Below are 19,797 nucleotides of genomic sequence, written 5' to 3'. Positions count from 1 at the left end.
TATTTTAACACATAGTAGTACATGCTTTACTTTGCAGGCGATGGACCCAAATGAGAACAGCCCTTTATCAAAGAAGTGGGGAGAGAGGAAGAGGGGGAAGAAGGGAAGGATGGAGGGAGGGAAGGAGGGAAACAGGCTACACATGACCCTGTAGATTGAACATTACCGATAATTTCTTGTTGAGATTGAAGCATGGAAGCATTGACTTCATTGGTGCACCGATCAGCCAAATTTCTTCCCATACCATCTTCTATGTGCTTATTTAATTCCTGTCAATAATGATTGCAAATGTCCTTGTTGTTTCTTCCATAGGAAGTAGGTAGACTTTATGAAGACTGATGAAATAACTTTTGGGTGGGTGCTGGCAATTGAACCTAGAGCTTCACAGTTGCTAAGCACACTGAGCTCTGTCCCCAGCCCCTCTGCAATTTGACATGCCACAGTTTGCACTTATTACCAGAACATCTGTGTAGTGACTGCCAAGCACGCAGTGGAATGGCCGAGCCACTAAGCAGACAACTATAGCAGAGAGCAGGAAAGCAGCCCCAGAACAAATGGTTCAACAACTTGAACTTACACTCTTATATACTTTCAGCACACTGGGGGTAGGATGAAACTCAGAACAAAACTCATCAACCAAAACAGACAGTCGACAAATTTCATCTGTCATTGCACAAGAAACCTGAAAACATTAAAATACTCCGAGTTAAAAATTAAAGTAATTCATAAAAATAAAAAAGAGTACCAGCTGCTCAGAATATCCAATTGAGGGACATATACTCATTCGAGGTGAGAGACAGCCAGCATTTAGTACTAACACACACTGCTGCTTCCAGACACTGTGACCAGAGCTCCTGTTACCTTGTTTGCCACCTCCTCCGTGACTTCCTTGATTTTCTTCTTAACATCCAGTGTTAAGAGGTTCATCTGGTTTCGGATAAAGTCCAGTCTATCAATTTGGTCTTCCCTCTCTTCCATTGAATAAACCCTATTTTATTATGAAGAGCAATCAATATTTGGAGCATGTTAAAGTCCTAAAGCAACTAATTAAGCAAGGTTATTCATTTATATCTGGAACCATTAATTAACATGACACAAGAAAAAAGAAATCTTGTATTCAAAGTCTGAAAGGACTACAATTGCATTTCACTTGGCAAGTCCTTCATTGTAGATGGCTTAATATAAATGACCTTGACTCTCCTGAATTACCTGCATCCTAACAAAAGCATAAGGATTCTAAGTCTCCACATGAGAATTAAACAGGAACTCAATGCGATTCAGTTAATAAACAACAAGTGCAGCAGCAAACAGTCCAGTGGGAAGCCAAAAGCTCCTTCTGTTAGCTGTGCACTCTATAAACGAGGTGGTGTGGCCCCAAAGCCCAGACTATCCACTGTCAAACTCCCTGCATCAGGGAAGGTCTGTGGACCCCTGAAGGACAGGAAAACCAGCATTACTTTTCAGGACACTGTCCTCAAGTCACATTTTACTTTTCAGGACACTGTCCTCAAGTCCCATTTTAGTGCCATGTCTGGTTCAATGTCCTGTGTTTTAAAAGATGGAGGTCAGTCGATTAGACTGTATTTATTACTTGGTTTGCATCAAGGAGCAGTCAAGCTGGAATGGGCTTCAGCAGGAACACAACACACAGGCTGTGCAGAGACGCTGCAGGGCTGAGATAGACTCAGGTGCACAGCCTCTGCTGCCACCATTTACATATGATGCTGAATACGTAGCAAAGTCAAGAACAGGCAGAGATGTGTTACAGGCTGGTGTGTGTGTGGGGGGTCTTCTTAGTGAAAATACATAATTTCAAAACTTCAATTTTAAGGGCTGGGGCAGTAGCCAGAAGGCTTGCAAACCAACCAACCAACCTTCAGTTTTAGCCAGGCTTAAAGGGTAAAGCTTGTAATCCCCATGTTTGGGAGGCTGAGGCATGAGGAGTGCCAGGGGTTTTAGACCAGACTATCTCAAAAGCATTCTTCAATCTGATCCCATCTTGACTTGATCTTTGATGCTTTCTATACTTCCTTCAACTGAATTAAGTTTGCTAAGGTTCCACGAGGCCTGATAATATCTTATTTGTCACACCTAACAACATTTTGCTCTTTGTTCCCAAGTGTGTCAAATTTTATACTTTTTTTTTTTTAAAGACATGTACCCTAAGATGGCCTCAACCCAAGCTCTTCCCACCTTAGCCTCACCAGGGCTGGGATTCCAGGTGTATGCCACATCTGGGGAAGCTGCACTGCTTCAGTACTTTCACATACTATTATAAGTTTACAGAAGGAGGACTGTGAATTGATCGTCAACAGCATCACCTGGTTTGGAATTCTTCATATGACTCTGCTTGAAGACCGGTCTTCCTCTCCCATGAAGTTACTCAACATTTTAAAGTCACAATTCATACACAGCCACCCAAGGAAGGCCACAAAATTAGTAAGCAATCATCTTTAAGTATTCATTTAAAAATACACGAGCAGGCACTAGTAAAATCACAAAACTGGTCTTAGTGCCAAAGTATTTCTCATACCATTTCAAGCCCTAAAGGTCTGACACAATGAAAGTAACATTTGGGCCATAATAAAGGGGTGCCTACCTCTTCTCTGCTGCTGCCACGTTTACTGAGTCCAGTATGTTTTTCACAGTGTCTAGTATCTGTTTAGCTCTGATAGTGTGCTGTTCAAACTTTGTTTTCACTGCTGACTGCGAGATACACTCCTGCGAGGGCCCAAGTCATAACACATTACTGCAATTCCGTCCAAACACTTTCAGGAATTCAAACACAAAAACTTGCTGATTGTAACTTAAACCAAAACAAAAAGGAAAGATGGAAAAAAAATTGCATGATGAAACACAACTGAAAATGACAAAGATTCAGCAAACTGAAGGACTCAAAAGTAAGAAGAGCTGTAACAGCAAGTTTATATTTTTGTGCATCCTCACACAGTAATGTGCAGTGGGCTAACGACCAAACAATAACAACAAAAAAGAAACTAACAGATGGCACTGTTCTCAGGGTCACAGGGGTCCCATGAGAATTACCTATCTGGCTTCTAGTCGTTTACCGTTTTAACCATGTCTGTATTATATAACCAATAAGGTCTGAGTTGGTAAGAATTCTTTGTAGTGTTGTTTTAGAATTCTTATTTTAAAATGATTGATATAACATGATGATATACCTAAGGTTACTGAAACCAGTATCTAACGATTAATATATGAGCGGTTAAAACTATCATTAACCACTTAAATATTTTAAAATAGAAGACCAAGAGTGCGCAGCACAGTGCCAGACCTGAAGGACACTTAGCTTGACAGTCTCCCCTTCAAGGCAGCTGTAGCTTAAATCAGGCAGTGTCCCTAACAAGTGGACCCTGCCCTACCTTTCTCCTCCTTTTGTTTTGTTTTCATGGGGGGGGGGGAGAGGGAAAGAGGGAGGGAGGGAGGAAGGGAGCACGTGCGCATGTGCATATGTGCGTAAAGTAGGTTTCACTTTCTAGCTCATGCTAGCCTCCAACTCACAACAATCCTCCAAGCCTCAGCTTCCCATGAATCGCTACTTCTGGTTCTTTGTGTTTGTTTTTAGATACAGAGGTTTTTTTTGTTGTTGATGTTTTTTGTTTTGTTTTTTGTTTGTTTGTTGGGTTTTTTTTTTTAACATAACCCAGGCTCTTGGAACTCTATATAACTCAGGCTGGCCTTAAAATTAACTACCATATCAGCTAGCCGTACCTTTTCTCAGGAAGCTCACTTAAGCACCACTCATCCTTACTAAGCTTCTACTGACAGCAAGTTGCCTACTACAGTTCTATGAGTCTGAAGCAAAGACTCTCTAAGATACATCCTGCACTAGAACCTATAATCATTACCCAGCTCTGAGCAGCTGGTTTATAAGCTACTGATTTTTAAATGATCCAACTCAGCTTTGATTTTATTTTAAACAACTGCCTTGTAAATGTGCCAAATCAATCTCCACAAAATTAAAACAAAATCATAAAAATAATTTTAAGAGGAAAAAAGGTAAAAGAAATGGTCCTCGATGAAGTCGATCTAGATGTCAGTAATGAAGACCCAGCGCACAGAAGACAGCACAGTGTTAGAGCTGGACTAGACAGAGTGAAGAGGACTCCAAGCTGCCAGGCACGGGAGGTACTGACTCAGTCATGTGACAGTGAGCAAGTACAAAGAAGAAAAGAAGCCTTTCCACTGAGGGTATCTACACTGGGGTTCTCTTCATCTGCAGGGTCTGAAGGAGCACCCCGAGAAAGTCCTTACACACTCCTGAACTAACCAATTTTTGCTGGGAGCACATAAGTGCACACTTTGCAGTTATGTTATCAGTAATTCTATAACTCTGTAAGAGGTTAAAAAATACTGACTGCTCTCAATTCTACCTTGTCAGAACATCCTATAGACTTTCAAATTTAAAAACTGAGAACCAAAATCTCAGAGCACAGATCAATTAGTTTTCTGATTTCTTATTAACATGTAAAGAAGTCAGTTTATTAATAATGTACAATTACAAACACCCGAGAATGCTATTTCAGCATGTTTTAAACTGAAAGTGAAAGACACGATGAACTTACCTCTTACCTAGATGTACCACTCATGGAGATATGCACATATTTTTATACATTCATGCACACACATACACTCATTGTTTAAAGAAACAATCTCACTAAACTGTCCAGGATAGCTCTGAAATCCTCCTAACTCAGCCTCCCAAGTAGCTCAGAGTACAGCCATGTACCCAGCTTTCTTCTTGTACCTTAAAGGTCAAACTTCCATGATGTCACTACCAAACACCAGGCTTGTAGTCACACCTGTGGTCTCCAGGACTTGGAAAGCAATGGTGGGAGGACCACTGAGACCCAAGCATTCAAGGCCAGCTTAACATAGAGACTCAAAATAAAAAACAAAACACATCAATATTTGTCTTTAAGAAAGAGACATTCAAGGCCAGCATGATCTACATAAGAAGTTTCAGGCCAACCAAGGCTACACGGGAAACTCTGACTCAAAAGAAAAGGGGGTGGGGGTGTGGCATTTTCCTAAACAATCACAAATCAATTTTATTTACAATATTTACCACTGGGACAGCACTATTGCTGAACACAGTGCCAATCCAAATTAGGCAGCATCACAGAAATGCCTTTTAAACCATTCACAGACACTTCCTTCCCTCATACACCAAACCTATAAAGAATAGGTAATGGTGAAATACCCGTGCAAAGAAGTCCTTGTAGTAAGACCATCAAATGCAGTTTAAAAAGTAAAACTTTCACTCCAGTTGGCATTCAAGGCTTGTTTAACTCAGTATCTGTATGCTAAAGATACTTAGCTCCTGAGTAAAATGAATCCCATGGCAAAGAGCAAACTGATTATGATGATGATTTGGGAATGGAAAGATAGCTCAGCAGTTAAGAGCGATCTGATTCCAGGTACCCATGGCAGATGGCTCACACCACCCTCCAGCTTCGGGAGACCCCACACCTCTGTCCTCTTTGGGCACTGTACTAACATATCCACTCACTGCCAATTAGAAATAAATCTTTAGAAAAACATTAAAAGATGATGATGAAAAGAGGCTTTATCTACAACAATCAAAAGCCCACAAAGAAAAATAAATTTCAAATCGAAAGAGAAAATGCATATAAAAGCCATACAGGCTGGGCAGTAGTGGCGCAGGCCTTTAACCCCAGCACCCAGGAGGCAGAGCCAGGCGGATCCCTGTGAGTTCGAGGCCAGCCTGGTCTACAGCGTGAGAGCCAGGACAGGCTCCAAAAAGCACAGAGAAAACCTGTCTCGAAAAAAAATAAATAAATAAAATAAAAAATAAAAGCCATACTGAGTGATCATAATACACATACACATACACATACACACACACACACACACCAAGAAATAATCCAAAAGTTACGAAAAAAATCTAAACATCAGAGTTTTAATGATTCCTTTATCAATAAGAAAATGTAAAAAATAATAATTAAAAACGAATTTAGGCTGGGCGGTGGTTACGCACACCTTTAATCCCAGCACTTGGGAGACAGAGGCAGGTAGATCTCTTGAGTAAAATGCCAGCCTGGTCTACACAGTGAGTTCCAGGACAGCCAGGGCTACAAGGAGAAACCCCGTCTCAAAAAAAAACCAAACAATCAAAAAGCAAACGGAGCAAGCTATGGGGAGCAAATCAGTAAACAGTGTTCCTCCACGGTCTCTGCTTCAGTTCCTGCCTCCAGGTTCCTGCCCTGACTTCCCACAGTGACAGTTTGACCTGAGAGTTATAAAATGAAACTTAAGCCCTAATTTGCTTTTGAACATGATATTTTTATCACAGCAATAGAAAGCCTCTTCATCCCTCTCTTCTCAGTGCTGCACATACATCAGCCCCTTACACACTGTAGGGGTTTCCTACCCAGATTCCTAAATACCAGAGCTGTATCATAACTATTTTTATATTTATTCAATTGTTCAAAACATCTGGCACAAAATGAGAAGTGGCAAAATTAACAAGTGGCAATAAAATTTAGAAATGTAAGACAATTTTGTCAAGTAGCATCTCAATGTTTTTTTTTTCTTATTTGGCACAACACTCTTCAGAAAGATAACGAACAGGCCTCATTTTGCTTTTTTTGTAACTCAAGACAGGGTTTCTCTGTGTAGCTCTGGCTGTCCTGGAGCTTAGAGATCTGCCTGCTTCTGCCTCCTGAGTGCTGGGACTAAAGGCGTGTGCCACCACTACCTGGGAAACATCATCTGTCCCAACAGCAGTTACTGTTTTGCTCCATAGGTATGAACACAAGAAATAACCATTCACTGCACAACATAAGAAATAGTAAACCATTTTTTTCATTTATAAACATATAAACAAATACATCTTTCTCAATTCTTACAGGTCATCCTTTCTGCAGGGCCTTCATTTCTTCAAACCTTTCTTGTTTCACTTCTGTTGTCAGGACTACACTTAATAAGAGCAGAGGTTATTGACAAAGGCAGACAACAAAGATTATAGTCACTCTCCGACCAGTGCCATGTATAAGCCAGTAGTAATTAAATCCCTACCTCAAAAGTTTGTTCAAAATTCTGAAACTCTTGTAATCTTGCCTGAAATCCTTCTGCAAGTGCCCCACCTGTAACACAGGCAAAAAGTCTGATTTTATTCTTTGTTTTGCTTCTGTGAGACAAGGTCTCAGTATGCAGCCCATGCTACCCAGAACTTGTGGGAATCCTCCTTTTTCAGCTTCCAAAGACCTTAGGCTACAGGTGTGAGCCATCATGCCTGACTGAGACAAAGATTTTTAAGTCTACTATAATAATCTCTCTTCACACAGATGCTCCTAGACTGCTCATGGCTGCTGGAAACTACAGACTGTGAAACCCTCTATTACACTATGTGTGTTAGTTTGCTTTCTCCTATTGCCGCACTAAAACACGGCAAATAGGCTGGCATTTTACTCAAGAGATCTACCTGCCTCTGTCTCCCAAGTGCTGGGATTAAAGGTGTGCGTAACCACCGCCCAGCCTAAATTCATTTTTAATTATTATTTTTTACATTTCCTTAGCAGAGTCAACCTGGGGAGTACACTCAGCTTGCTTGTTCCCATCACAGTTCATCGTGAAGTTAAGTCAGGGCAGGAACTCTAGGCAGGAACCAAGGCAGATGCCAAAGAAGAGTGCTGCTGACTGTCTTGCTCTCTATGGCTTACTCATACCACCCAGGACCACCTGCCCACAGTAGGCTGGCCCTCTCACAGTCACCAATCAAGAAAATGCAGCACTGAGATGCCCACAGGCCAGTCTGACAGTTAAGTTTCCTCTTCCAAAATGTTCCTAGCATGTGTCAAATTGACAGAAATCTAACGAGGACACTACGTTGTACTGTCTACATACATACACAAAGTTTATGCCCTGTTCATCTTAAGTAAGCCTTTAGTATGCAAAGAGGACACATATTTTGAGGTTAGAGGTATGATGGCCTATTAGCACAAATTTCTTTTTGCATCTTCATAATTTCACAGATTTGTTCTTACTGTAGAATTGTAACAAATATGAAGTCAAACATTTCACCTTTTCACCTAAAGGAATCACTTTATGATCCCCAGTGGGTATGACCATACTGCCTGCACCAGTACGCATGCTCCACTTGGTTATTCTTCATACACTAAAGGTCTCCAGCACAGGCGTACTAAAGGTCTCCAGCTGGGTACTGTTTTGAATACACTACACAAAAGGAAGCCTCCTGTTGCCTGGGATGATGAGAGAGCTCACCATACTACTCTTGACAGTGTGATTTAACATTTGCCGTATAATATTACTGCACCACTGTTAAGCACAGGTTACTGAAGCCACAGGTAGCAGAGAACAAGGTATGATTTCCAACATGCTGTTTAATTATAATCTACATTTACATTTAAGAAGGAAATCGTAATTATTACATACCACCTTCTGGCATCCCCTGGGCTTTATGCTTTCGGGAGTTGAGAACTTCCTTGGCTGAAACAAAAAAGATCCGATTCCGAGCTTCCAAAGGACTTACAACTTTGAGCTCTTCTACCAAGAAGTGAAGGCATCTTTCCATGTGCTGTCTTCGCACCTGCAAATAGCACAAGAATTTTAACAATTTAAACAAAACAGAAATAATAATAGCCTTCAACCGCAGGCCCATATAAACTTCAGGTACAGTAACTGTGGTGCTTTGAATGAGAAACATCCAACACAGGCTTGGGAATTTAAATACTTGGTACTCAGTTGGTGGCACTGTTTGAGGAAGCCTAGGAGGTTTGGCCTTGCCAGATGAGGTGTCATAGGGGGGTGGGCTTTGAGAACTTAAGGCCCCTCCCCACTCTGTTTGTTCTCTGCGTCCTGCCTGCAGTTCAAGACCTGACCCTCAGCTTTCTGCCCCAGCCACCATGACTGCAGCTTGCTCCCACGACAGACTTTTATCCCTCTGAAGCCAGAAGCCCGAAGAAACTTTCTTCTATAAGTTGTCATGGTCACACTCTTACAGTGACACATATTAATTGTTCCTCTGTACTTAATAAATGCAGGAAATGTCAGTAAATGAAGTCTGATCCTTGATGGCAGGAACTCTCTATTTAATAATCTTCCTTTTGAACTTCAAATACTACCCAAACATTACAAAACATCACAAACAAGTATTAATGCCTACCTAATTACATGGAAAAATGTAATCAATTTTATATTAAGGGTATAATAAAAATTAATATGTATATTAATAGTAGTGGTAGGCATGCAACACCCAAGAAAATGGGTAACATTTTTCGTTTTTTTACTTAAGCTTATTTTCCAAATTGTCTTCAGTGGGGCTGTTAATATCTTTGAAATCAGAAAATAAGCACTACAATAGGAATCTAAAATAAAGCTACTGCATTCATTTTAAATAAAAACATAGTCTAGTTTTCTTCTTAAGAACATGGAAGCTGAACTAAAGAAATAGCTCAACATTTAAGAACCCCTGTTGCCCTTTCCAATCCCAACAACCATATCAATCAAGTAGCTCACAACCACTAGTAACTCTAGCTCCAGGGGATCCAATATTCTCTTCTGGCCTCTGTGGGCAACCATGTCCATGTATACATACCCCACACAAACATATGTACATAAATATATAGAGAAAGAGTCAGGTATAGTGTCAAAAACATGTAATCCCAGCACTTGGGAGGTAGATGTAGGAAGAGTTCAAGGTCTGTCTTAGACTATATAGTGAGCTCAAGGCCAGCCTGAGATATAAAAACTCATGATAGAGGGGAAGAGATGGGGCTGACAATAGAACTCTGGGAAGAAGAAAGGCGGAGAGATACCAGTCAGACACTGAAATTGGACATATGACACAGAGGAGAGGTAACTGAGCCACGTGATGGAATGTAGATTAATAAAAATAGGTTAATTTAAATTATAAAAGCTAGTTGGAGAAAAACCTAAGCTAAAGACAAGCTTTCATAATTAATAATAAGTCCCCCTGTCATTATTTGTGAGCTGGCAGCCCAAAGGAAAAGTCCAACTACAGAGTACTTACTTTGTATGCATGAAGCCCAGAGTTCAGTCCCCATACCAGAAAAAGCATAAACCAAAAAAAAAAAAAAAAAAATTACAAAAAATAATACATCTTAAAAAAAAAAAAAAAAGAATTTCAAAGCTGGGTGGTGGTGGTGCAGAGAGAGGCAGGCAGATCTCTGAGTTTGAGGCCAGCCTGGTCAATAGAGTGAGTTCCAGGACAACCAGGATTACACAGAGAAACCCTGTCTCGGGGAAAATAAAACAAAGACAAAACAAACAAACAAAAATTTCAAAAATAACATGGAAACTAGAGCTGGGATGTAGTTCAGTTACTAGCATGTTTGCCCAGCATACATGAAACCCTAAGTTCAATTCCCAGCACCATTAATAAAGTGGGTATGGTGGTACATGCAAATAATCACAGCCCTCAGGAGGGTGTGGAAAAGACAGCTGGGAGTTCAAGGCCAGCATGAACTACAGGGTTATACTGTCTCACAACAAAAACGAAACAAATAAATAAAAAGAAACTTAGGCTAAAGAGAAATGCTGAACTAGTGAACTATTCTGTGAAGATGTCCTAATTCTGCAATTCCTAAAGAGTAATGCAAACTGTTTCATCTTTATAAACCACACAACTAAAATCAGAAACATATCAAAGAAAATTAAACAAATACTATTTATACACTGTGATGGTTAATACTGGTTGGACAGAGAAGAACCTAGGAGATTTATGGCCCACATCTCTTGGTGTCTGTGAGGACGATTCTAAGGAAAGTGGGAAGGCAGCAAGAACAGGCCTATACATTTTCCCATCCACTCTGTTCTGGGCCACCTCGTAGTAAGCTGCTCTTTCTGCGATTCACACACTTACCATGAACTGGTGTCTCAACTATGTTGTCATAAAAACAAACAAACAAACAAAAATGACCAACTCATAGATCAAAGGCCTTTGGGTGTTTTGTTTTGTTGTCTGAGACAGAATCACACTATATAGCCCTGGCTAGGCTGGAACTCACTTTTGACCAGGCTGGCCTCAAACTCAGAGATCTACCTGCCTCTGTCTAGAGCAGTGTTTCTCAACTACGGGTCAAAATGCCTTTGGGGTCCTAACACGGCAGCTCCAAACTGTCTGTAGCTCCGGTTCTAGGAGATCCAATGCCCTATGCTAGGTTCCTCTAGCATCAGGCATGGAAGTGAAGCACAAACCTACATGCAGGCAAAACACCCATATGTAAAACAAATGAAACACAAAACCAAGTTTCAAGTTCTGAAAAAACATAGCTTAGTATATCAGGTAGTTATCACAAACCCCTACAGGTTCTCTAAAATTATACTCTTAGTTTTTGTTCTTTTCATTTTCTCAGACAGTCTAGTAGGGCTCAGGCTAGCCTCAAACTTACTGCTTACTGCACAGCTCAGGTTGTTTTTGAATTCCTGACCCTTCTGCCTCTATCTCGCAAGTCTGGGATTAAAGTGTGTATCATGAGGCCCAGCTATATTCATATTTTCACAATCACAGAATAACTTCTCATGATGTCCTCTGAGGTCTATTGTTTTCTCAGATAATAATATACATGACCACAGTTCAAAACAAAGGGGGAGAAAACTTACATCTTCCATATATTCTGGCTCTGAGGCAGAAGCATCCCAACGATTATTCAGAATGAAAATGTTTGGCTTGGAGAGCCGCTCATTCACCTTATGGAAAAAATGTTTCTCCTGAAAAACATCAAGAACAACACTTTAAAAAGTATTTACACTTATAACTGAAACCCTTTAACTTAAAAGTCTGAATCATTTAAAGCACAGTAATTAGCATCTACTAAGACCCCTGTGAGCACTCACCTTGCCCTTGGAAATCGAAACATAAGACCAATAGCTAGTTGAAAATAGGAAACACTTCACAAAGGAAGTAAGAGGTACTATTAGACATACTGCTAACAGGGTCTCACACAGTCCAGGCTGGCCCTGAACTCATTATATATCAAAGATGGTTCTCCTGCCTCTATATACAAGATTACAGACATGTGATTACAGCCAGCTTAACAGGTATTTCTGAAAGAGTTCAAAAGTGGACAAACTAAGGAAAGAATAGCATCAACAGGACTGAGGGTGTGGCTCAGACAGTGCTTGCCTAACACATGCACAGCCCTGAGTTTGATTGCTAGCACCGAAGAGAAAAACAAATGAGAATAGCATAAACAGAGGCACCAAAGTCAGACTGAGGCTGAGAAATTTGCTCACCCGTGGGGAGTGAAGGAAGCCTGGGCCTCAGAAACACAGGAAAATGGAAAAGACTCCTCCAGGCTAGGCTCAGGAAAATGGCAAAACCTTTCTGTGATACACAGGGAGATGCTGACAGTGTGTGTAGAAATGTCATCTACAATGGCTTTCTCCCTCTAGATAAAGACTGCTCCTACTAAACACCCTCTTGTTCAACTGCACGCAATAACCTGCCTCTGCTGCACACGTACAATAAAGAAACACACTGACACTGGGGCTGTGGTTTCTCCATCAGAGAAGTCCATCCTCCAATCCAACTCTTTCTGTGCTTCCATCTGAGTGCCTTTCTTCATGACTTTGTCACCCCTAGTCAGCTTCATCCCCAGATGCTGTGCAAGGATGTGGCACTTAGCCATCACCAAATGATGGAGGTCCTCTACAACATCTCAAACACTTGGGCAGTTTCTCACAGAACGAGGTTACAAGCCGTCCAGTATTACAACAGAAGCCTGGTGTTTGTAATAGTAAGACCTCACTGGTGATCCCTTGGTTATGGTGTAGGGTACTCAGTACTCAGGCACTCACACACTCTTGGTGAATAACCTGTTTTAATAGAATCCATACTAGATATCTAAATTCTGAAAGTTTGTTTGGATTGAATCTGGTCATTCAGGATAAAGAAACTTCCAACCCAGGGTATACACAGATAAGTTTGAGCTACATCAAGCTGGGAAAGGATGAGAATCTAAAGAGAAAAAGCTTTGCTTGATAAATGTCAGGGAAGCAGGAGGAGGGATGATGTGGATTTTATAAAAGACTCTAAGTGAACATCTCAACAACCGTGGTACCCATGTTCTTCCAGACTAACACACACACACAGGGTGAGTGCCAGTTTCATACTTGTATCACCTTAAACCCACAAACACTTACAAGAAGCCAAAGTCACTGAGCCCTAGACTGCTACTGAAACCAGGCAACACTACCTAGGAAAACAAAGGCCCTCAGTTACTTTCTAGCCCGTCATTGGAACTTCCCTCACTTTACAGAACTAAAGTGGATACCACCCAAGCACAGCAATAAGAGTAAATCCTACCGTGTTCATCAGTGTTGATTCTGAGTTTGCAACCAAAACAAAGACATCAGCATCGAGGCAGAACTTATCAATCCAGATATCCAGCTCTGTGGTAACATCTGTACCTGGGCTAATGAGAAGAAGCAAATACTATATCATGTTTGTTAAAGAGCAAAATTTGGGTTACAGATTAAAAAACAAAACAAAAACAAGAAAATTTTCTATCACTTGAGGTCCAAAAGAAAGAAATTCTCTCAGCCATCAATCAGATGTCTAGAAAATTTTAATCCAATGTTTTTGACAAAACAAGCAACATAATCAATACTTCAATCTTTCACATTCTTATGCTGGAAAAGAAGCACCAACAATAAAATAGACTAGGCTAATAGTAATAAATTGTTCCAATCAGCTATATCCAGTACAGCTTAGAGATGAAAATGCTTAGAAGCACACCTAAAAACAAAAGCAAAAACAAAAACAAAAGCCCCTCTGGAGCTAGGCAGGGTGGTACACACCTTTAATTCCAGCACTCAGAAAGCAAAGGCAGGCAGATCTCTATGAGTTCAAGGCCAGTCTAGTCTACAAAATGAGTTCCAGGCCACCAGAGCTATATAGACTGTCTCAAAAGAGGGAGGAAAAAGTCATCAAAACTGAATGGTTTCCATGGAACACCAAATTGTTAATTGAAGAAACAAAAAGCATACCAAAAATATTTGAATCCTTTGAATACTATAGGTAAGAAAAACACTCAACTGATGCTCACTACTTCATCAAGCACTAGTAAGATGATTTTAGAACACATGATGGGACCTGTGGCTATAGCTCAGAGCAGGATATCTTCAAAGCACACCTTGTTTCAACCCCAATGCCAAACTAAATAAATAAATTTAAAACACATAAAAAATGCCTATCAATAAAAGCAATGGAAAAATTCTAAAAGCATTCTGTTACCTTCAGAGAATGCAAACCTCCTAGATTTTCCAGCTGAATAAAAAAGGGGAAGCAGGAGCAGAGCACCAGGACTCACCTCCTCTGCACTTCCTGACTGCACAGCACCAGGACTCACCTCCTCAGCACTTCCTAATGCACAGCACCAGGACTCACCTCCTCTGCACTTCCTAATGCACAGCACCAGGACTCACCTCCTCTGCATTTCCTGACTGCACAGCACCAGGACTCATCTCCTCTGCGCTGCCTGACTGCACAGCACCAGGACTCACCTCCTCTGCACTTCCTAACTGCAGATACATTGTGATCAGCAGCTTCATGCTCCTGTGAACTGCTGCTCTTGCCACACACCTTCCCTGTCATAATGAACTATAGCCTCGGACAGAGAGCCCAATAAGCCTTCCTCCCTCAAACTGCTTCTTGTCAGGTATTTGATCCCAGAGTGTGATAAGCAGCATTATTCTACCAAGTAAGCCTAGAGAAAACACAATTTGTATGTAAATTTACCTGTCTACTAAAACCAGGTCATCTCTCAAGAGGGCACATTTTGCTTTGGGCCAAAATACATGCACGAGGCAGCCAGCTTTCAAGTCTTTGTCCATATGGAGAGCATGGGCCAGCTGATTAACTGTCTAAAGTGAGAAGGAAAGAAAAAGAGGTTCAATTCAATAAAAACTAAAAATACTATGGTTTGGCATATCTATCTGTCTGTCTGTCTATCTATCTATCTATCTATCTATCTATCTTCTTTTTTCTTTTTTGGTTTTTTCAAAACAGGGTTTCTCTGTGTAGTTTTAGTGCCTGTCCTGGATCTCGCTCTGTACACCAGGCTGGCCTCAAACTCACAGAGATCCGCCTCTCAAGTGTTGGGATTAAAGGCATGCACCACCGTCGCCCAGCTTGGCACATCTATTTTAACCCAAGCTAGTGCTAACCGTAGCCCAGATTGGCTACAGTTTTATATATATAAAATTACAGTTATACACATATATTTATTTAAAATTTTAAAAATATACATATATATATTTAAATGTATATGGGTATTTTGCTTATATATGTTTCTATGCACCATGTGCATGCCTGGTGCCCTCAGAGGTCAGAAGAGGGCATCAGATCCCCTGGAACTGGAGTTACAGGTAGTAGTGAACTGTTATATGGGTGCTGGGAATGAAACACAGGTCCTCTGCAGGAGCAGGCTGGACTCTTAACCACTGAGCCATCCGTTTCTCCAGCCCCGAGAAACTTGTGTTAAAACCAAATAGGAAATAAATAATTTTTTTCCTTTCAAAGTTTACTCATACCATCTACTAAACAATCAGGGTTTGGAAACATAAACACTTAACAAATGGGACACTAGCAACAGAACCCACTGGAATTCCTGAGTGATGATGTTTATCATAAAGGATGAGTTATGGAGTCTGCTGTTTTTACAAATTTGTATTTTCTAGTTCTTCTGAAATAAAGGTGACTGCTTAGCTATAATGGGGAAAATCATTTAGAAGAAGTGATACTAAAATCAATTTAAACACCCCACTGAAGTAAGGGAGGTCAACTCAAATGCGTCTAGCCAGAATTGGCCCCAAATTCATGGCTATGAGTGCTAGGATTACAGGTGTGAGGCACCATACTCACATTTGTGAGGCAGAGCCAAATCTGTCTTTCAAGTTTGTTTTTTTCCTCATCAGGCAGTAATTCACAAAACCCTTGTCGCTGAAATCCCAAACCATTTCTAGTTCTCAAGATAACTTCTCAGGTATATTAACAAATGAAACCAGTGTACATTATTTAACGGAACTCATATGTGTGTTAGATAAACAGCACAAGAGACTTAAAGCAAAATTAGAAAATAAATTAAGGAAAGGACATAGCACACATACCACTATAGTTGTTACTAAAAGCAACTATTTAAGGGAATGGGGATCGATTGGCACAGTGCTTGTCTATTCCCATGCTCTATCAGCACTGCATAAACAGAATGTGGTGGCACATGCCTCTGCTCTAATTGTGGCATTGGGGAGGTAGAAAGGTCATACTTGGCTACATAGCCAGTCCAAGGCCAGCTTGGACTATATATAACTAACTATATATATTCTTTAATAAAATAAAGTGGCAGAGGCTGCAGAGATGGCTCAGAGGTTAAGAGCACTAGTTGCTCCTCCAGAGGACTTGGGTTTGGTTCCTAGCATCCACCCACCCACTGCAATCCCAAGGGATCAGAAGCCCTCTTCAACAGGCAAAGCATCCATGTAGTAACCAGACATACACAGAAACAAAACCCATACACCCCCACAAAAAACAAGGGGATAAGGAAACATCTATTTTTCCACTATACTCTAAGTCTTGAGTGAGGCTGAAATGAAAAGTGACGGTGTTAGACACTTTCGTTAACTGGTTTTTTAGTTTATTTAAGGCATGGCTGTTTAGTCAGCATGTCTGTCTGTGCACCACCTGCAAGCTTAGTGCTCAGGGTGCCAGGTCACCTGAAAATGGAGTTACAGATGTCATGATCCACCATGTATGTTCTAGGAATGCCACCTGGGTCCCTTGGAAGGACAGCCAGTGATCTTAACCACAAAGCCATCTCTCCAAGTTCCCATTTATTTGTTTTTAATATGGCTTGCTTTAATAAATGCTTTGACAGATGTATAAGTCTATACGGCAATCATATATATACATATACATATACATATACATACATACATACATACATACATACATACATACATATATATATATATATATATATATATATATATATATATATATATATACAGGATTTATAAAATTAAGATCCTAAAGGCTGGGCAGTGGCTCAGTGATCACTTCCTAACACAAGACCCCGAGTTAGCTCCCTACCACCACAAACAGACAAGATTAGGGAAAAAAAGACAGGGCTGGAAAGATGGTTCTGCAGTTAAGAGTGGGCACTGCTCTGGCAGAAGACCTGAGTTTGGTTCCCAGCACCCACACTGGTGTGTCTCACAACTGCTTTTAACTCCAGCTCTCTTGGGGCCTCCTCCATCGCTGACTCATGTGCACACAACCCCCTATTCTCACCATCACTGACAGTTCTGAGTGAGTGTACAAGCAGACATGTGGGCAGGCACACACATACACACATTTAAAAATAACACAAAATGGTTGGCACAGCAGTTTGAGCACTTGTTTCTGGGTTCGGTTCCCAGCATCCACATGGTGGCTCACAACCACCTGTAACTCCAGTTCCAGGGGATCTATACCCTCTTCTGACCTCCACAGGCACCAGGCACACACATGGTATACAGACATGCATGCAGGCAAAATACTCATACATATAAAACAAAACTTTCTAAAAAATTTTTTAAAAGAAAACTATAGAAAATAAAATATCCAACAGAATTGTGATGAGGTTTGAGGGTTTTATTTTATGACAGGGTCTCACTATGCTGGCCTGGAACTCAGAGATCTGCCTGCCTCTGCATTAGCCCATCACTATGTCCATCCTTTTTTTTCCTTTTAAGGTGTGAGTTATTTTTAGTGTTGAAAATACAGAACAGAACAGTATTTGTAAGAAGGCAAGTACTCAATGAGGTATGAGCTATTATGGCTGTGTTCTTTTCTAAGTCAAATATCATGTACAGGACTAAAGGTTTATTATCTTAAAGGGGGCCACCCTTTGGGGTCATTTCCGTTTGGGAGCAGGGGAGAAAAACAAAGAACACTGAAGAAAGAAAACCTAAAGCAGAGAGCACAGAGAGGAAAAACATTATCATGTCCATAAATATCACACAGTAAAGTTTCCCAAGACTCAAATGATTCAACACATATAATTCAAACTCCAATTTGGCAAAAAGTCTTAACTACAAAGTAACAGTAGTGCCTGGGGTAGTTTGACTGAGAACAGCCCCCAGAGGCTCATATATTTGAATGCCTGTTCTGAAGTTGGTGGAAATGTTTGGGAAAGATTAGAAGGTGTGGACTTGTTGGAGGTATGTCACTAGGGGTGGGCTTGAGGTTTCAAAAACCCTCACCATTCCCAGTTAGCTCTCTCTGCCTCATGCTTGCAGATAAGATGTGAGTTCTCAGCTACTCTCTTAGCATTATACCTGCCTGCCCACTGCCATGTTTCCTGCCATGATGGTCATGGACTCACTCTGAAACAATAAACAATAAACTCTTTCTTCTATAAATTGTGTTTTACATGGTAATAGAAAAGTAACTAAGAAATACCTTTAACTGTGTGTCAGAAGTTTGATGGATATTACCTAACCCCAGCATTCGAGAGGCAGAGGCAGGGCATCTCTCTAAGTTAGAGGCCAGCCTGGTCTACACAGAAAATTTCAGGTCAGTCAAGGCCCTGTCTTAAAATAATAATAAATTTTCAGATTGAGGAAGACCCTGTCTCAAAAAAATAATAAATTTTAAGATTGAGGAATATTTTCATAATATCTCATTTTCTTCTCTCATAACTAATTTGAAGGGTGTGCACCCTCCACAAAGGTGAATAACAGACTGACAACTTAATCCAGGTCATATCGCAAGCTCACAAAACTAAACTAATGACCTCACCTACAGTTTACCAAAACCAGAAATAGCACGGAGATGGGAATGCAGTTCCATGGCACAGCATCTGACTAGAATGTACAGAGTCTTATATTCAATTCCCAGCATACATGTACACATTCACACAAAGGTATGGGTCTTCAAAACTTTTGTGTTTGTGATCTTTCTATTTAAGGTGGCTATGACTAGGTGTGGTGGCACACTTGAAAATCCTAGCACTAAGGAGACTATCCAGGAGGTTCTAAAATTTAAGGCTAGTACAGACTACAAAATAAAGCCCTCCTGTAAAAAGAGGTTGGAAGACAGGCTCTGTAAAATGCTTCCTATACAAGCATGAAGATCTGAGTTCTGATCCCCAATACCCAACTTAGAGATGGGCATACCACTGCATGGTGGTAATTCCACTGAGAGGGATATGGAGGCAGGCATTTGCTGGCACACTTCCATCAGTGTGATGAATCAGTGATTCCCATTCAACGAGAGACTATATCACAGAAAAGAAAGTGGAGAGTAGCTGAGGAAGACATCTGACATCAACTCCGGAGGTCCGCATGCATGTGCATAGGTGAATGCATGTGAGTGCATACAACATGTCCGCAGGCATGTGCATAGTTGCATGCACACACATGCATTCACACATGCATGCACACAGGGACACACACATAAATACTTGGGTAAGATAAGGCTCAGCAGTAAAGCTCCTCCTTATCCTGGGTCCAAAAGGTACTAAAGACAAACAAACAATGTCTTTCTAAATCCTATCATGCCAAAGTTAACAACAAACGTTTTAGTTTCTTGGCATTTTATTCTTTTGTTGGCTGAAGCAGTACAGCAACACTGAATTAAGTTTATAAAACAAGGCCGGTGACTTGGCTCAGTGGGTAAGAGTCATTTGGGATACCATCTTAGAAGGACTCCAATTTGCAGTAAGGCTCGTTAAGGAAGGGAATGGCTCAGTTACCTTAAGCCTACTGGCTATGGGTGGTATAGGACCT

General features: G+C 40.7%; 1 protein-coding gene across 4 annotated transcripts in view; it reads right to left on the bottom strand.

Annotated features, from left to right (window-relative positions):
• Mfn1 (mitofusin 1) overlaps window positions 1–19,797 on the bottom strand; it is a 47,124-nt gene that overhangs the window by 15,770 nt on the left and 11,557 nt on the right. For all 4 annotated transcript variants that reach the window (XM_059265332.1, XM_059265329.1, XM_059265330.1 and 1 more), the window contains 9 exons: window positions 14,768–14,892; window positions 13,334–13,442; window positions 11,629–11,736; window positions 8,440–8,593; window positions 7,063–7,130; window positions 2,600–2,721; window positions 862–988; window positions 578–682; window positions 167–269 (listed from right to left, as the gene is read on the bottom strand). In XM_059265332.1, the coding sequence (XP_059121315.1) occupies window positions 167–269; window positions 578–682; window positions 862–988; window positions 2,600–2,721; window positions 7,063–7,130; window positions 8,440–8,593; window positions 11,629–11,736; window positions 13,334–13,442; window positions 14,768–14,892 (1,021 nt within the window). The remainder of the gene's footprint in view (window positions 1–166; window positions 270–577; window positions 683–861; window positions 989–2,599; window positions 2,722–7,062; window positions 7,131–8,439; window positions 8,594–11,628; window positions 11,737–13,333; window positions 13,443–14,767; window positions 14,893–19,797) is intronic.

This window comes from Peromyscus eremicus, chromosome 6, assembly GCF_949786415.1.
Source record: "Peromyscus eremicus chromosome 6, PerEre_H2_v1, whole genome shotgun sequence".
In the NCBI taxonomy this organism is placed as follows: Eukaryota; Metazoa; Chordata; class Mammalia; order Rodentia; family Cricetidae; genus Peromyscus; species Peromyscus eremicus.
This window is presented reverse-complemented; position numbering and strand designations above follow the sequence as displayed.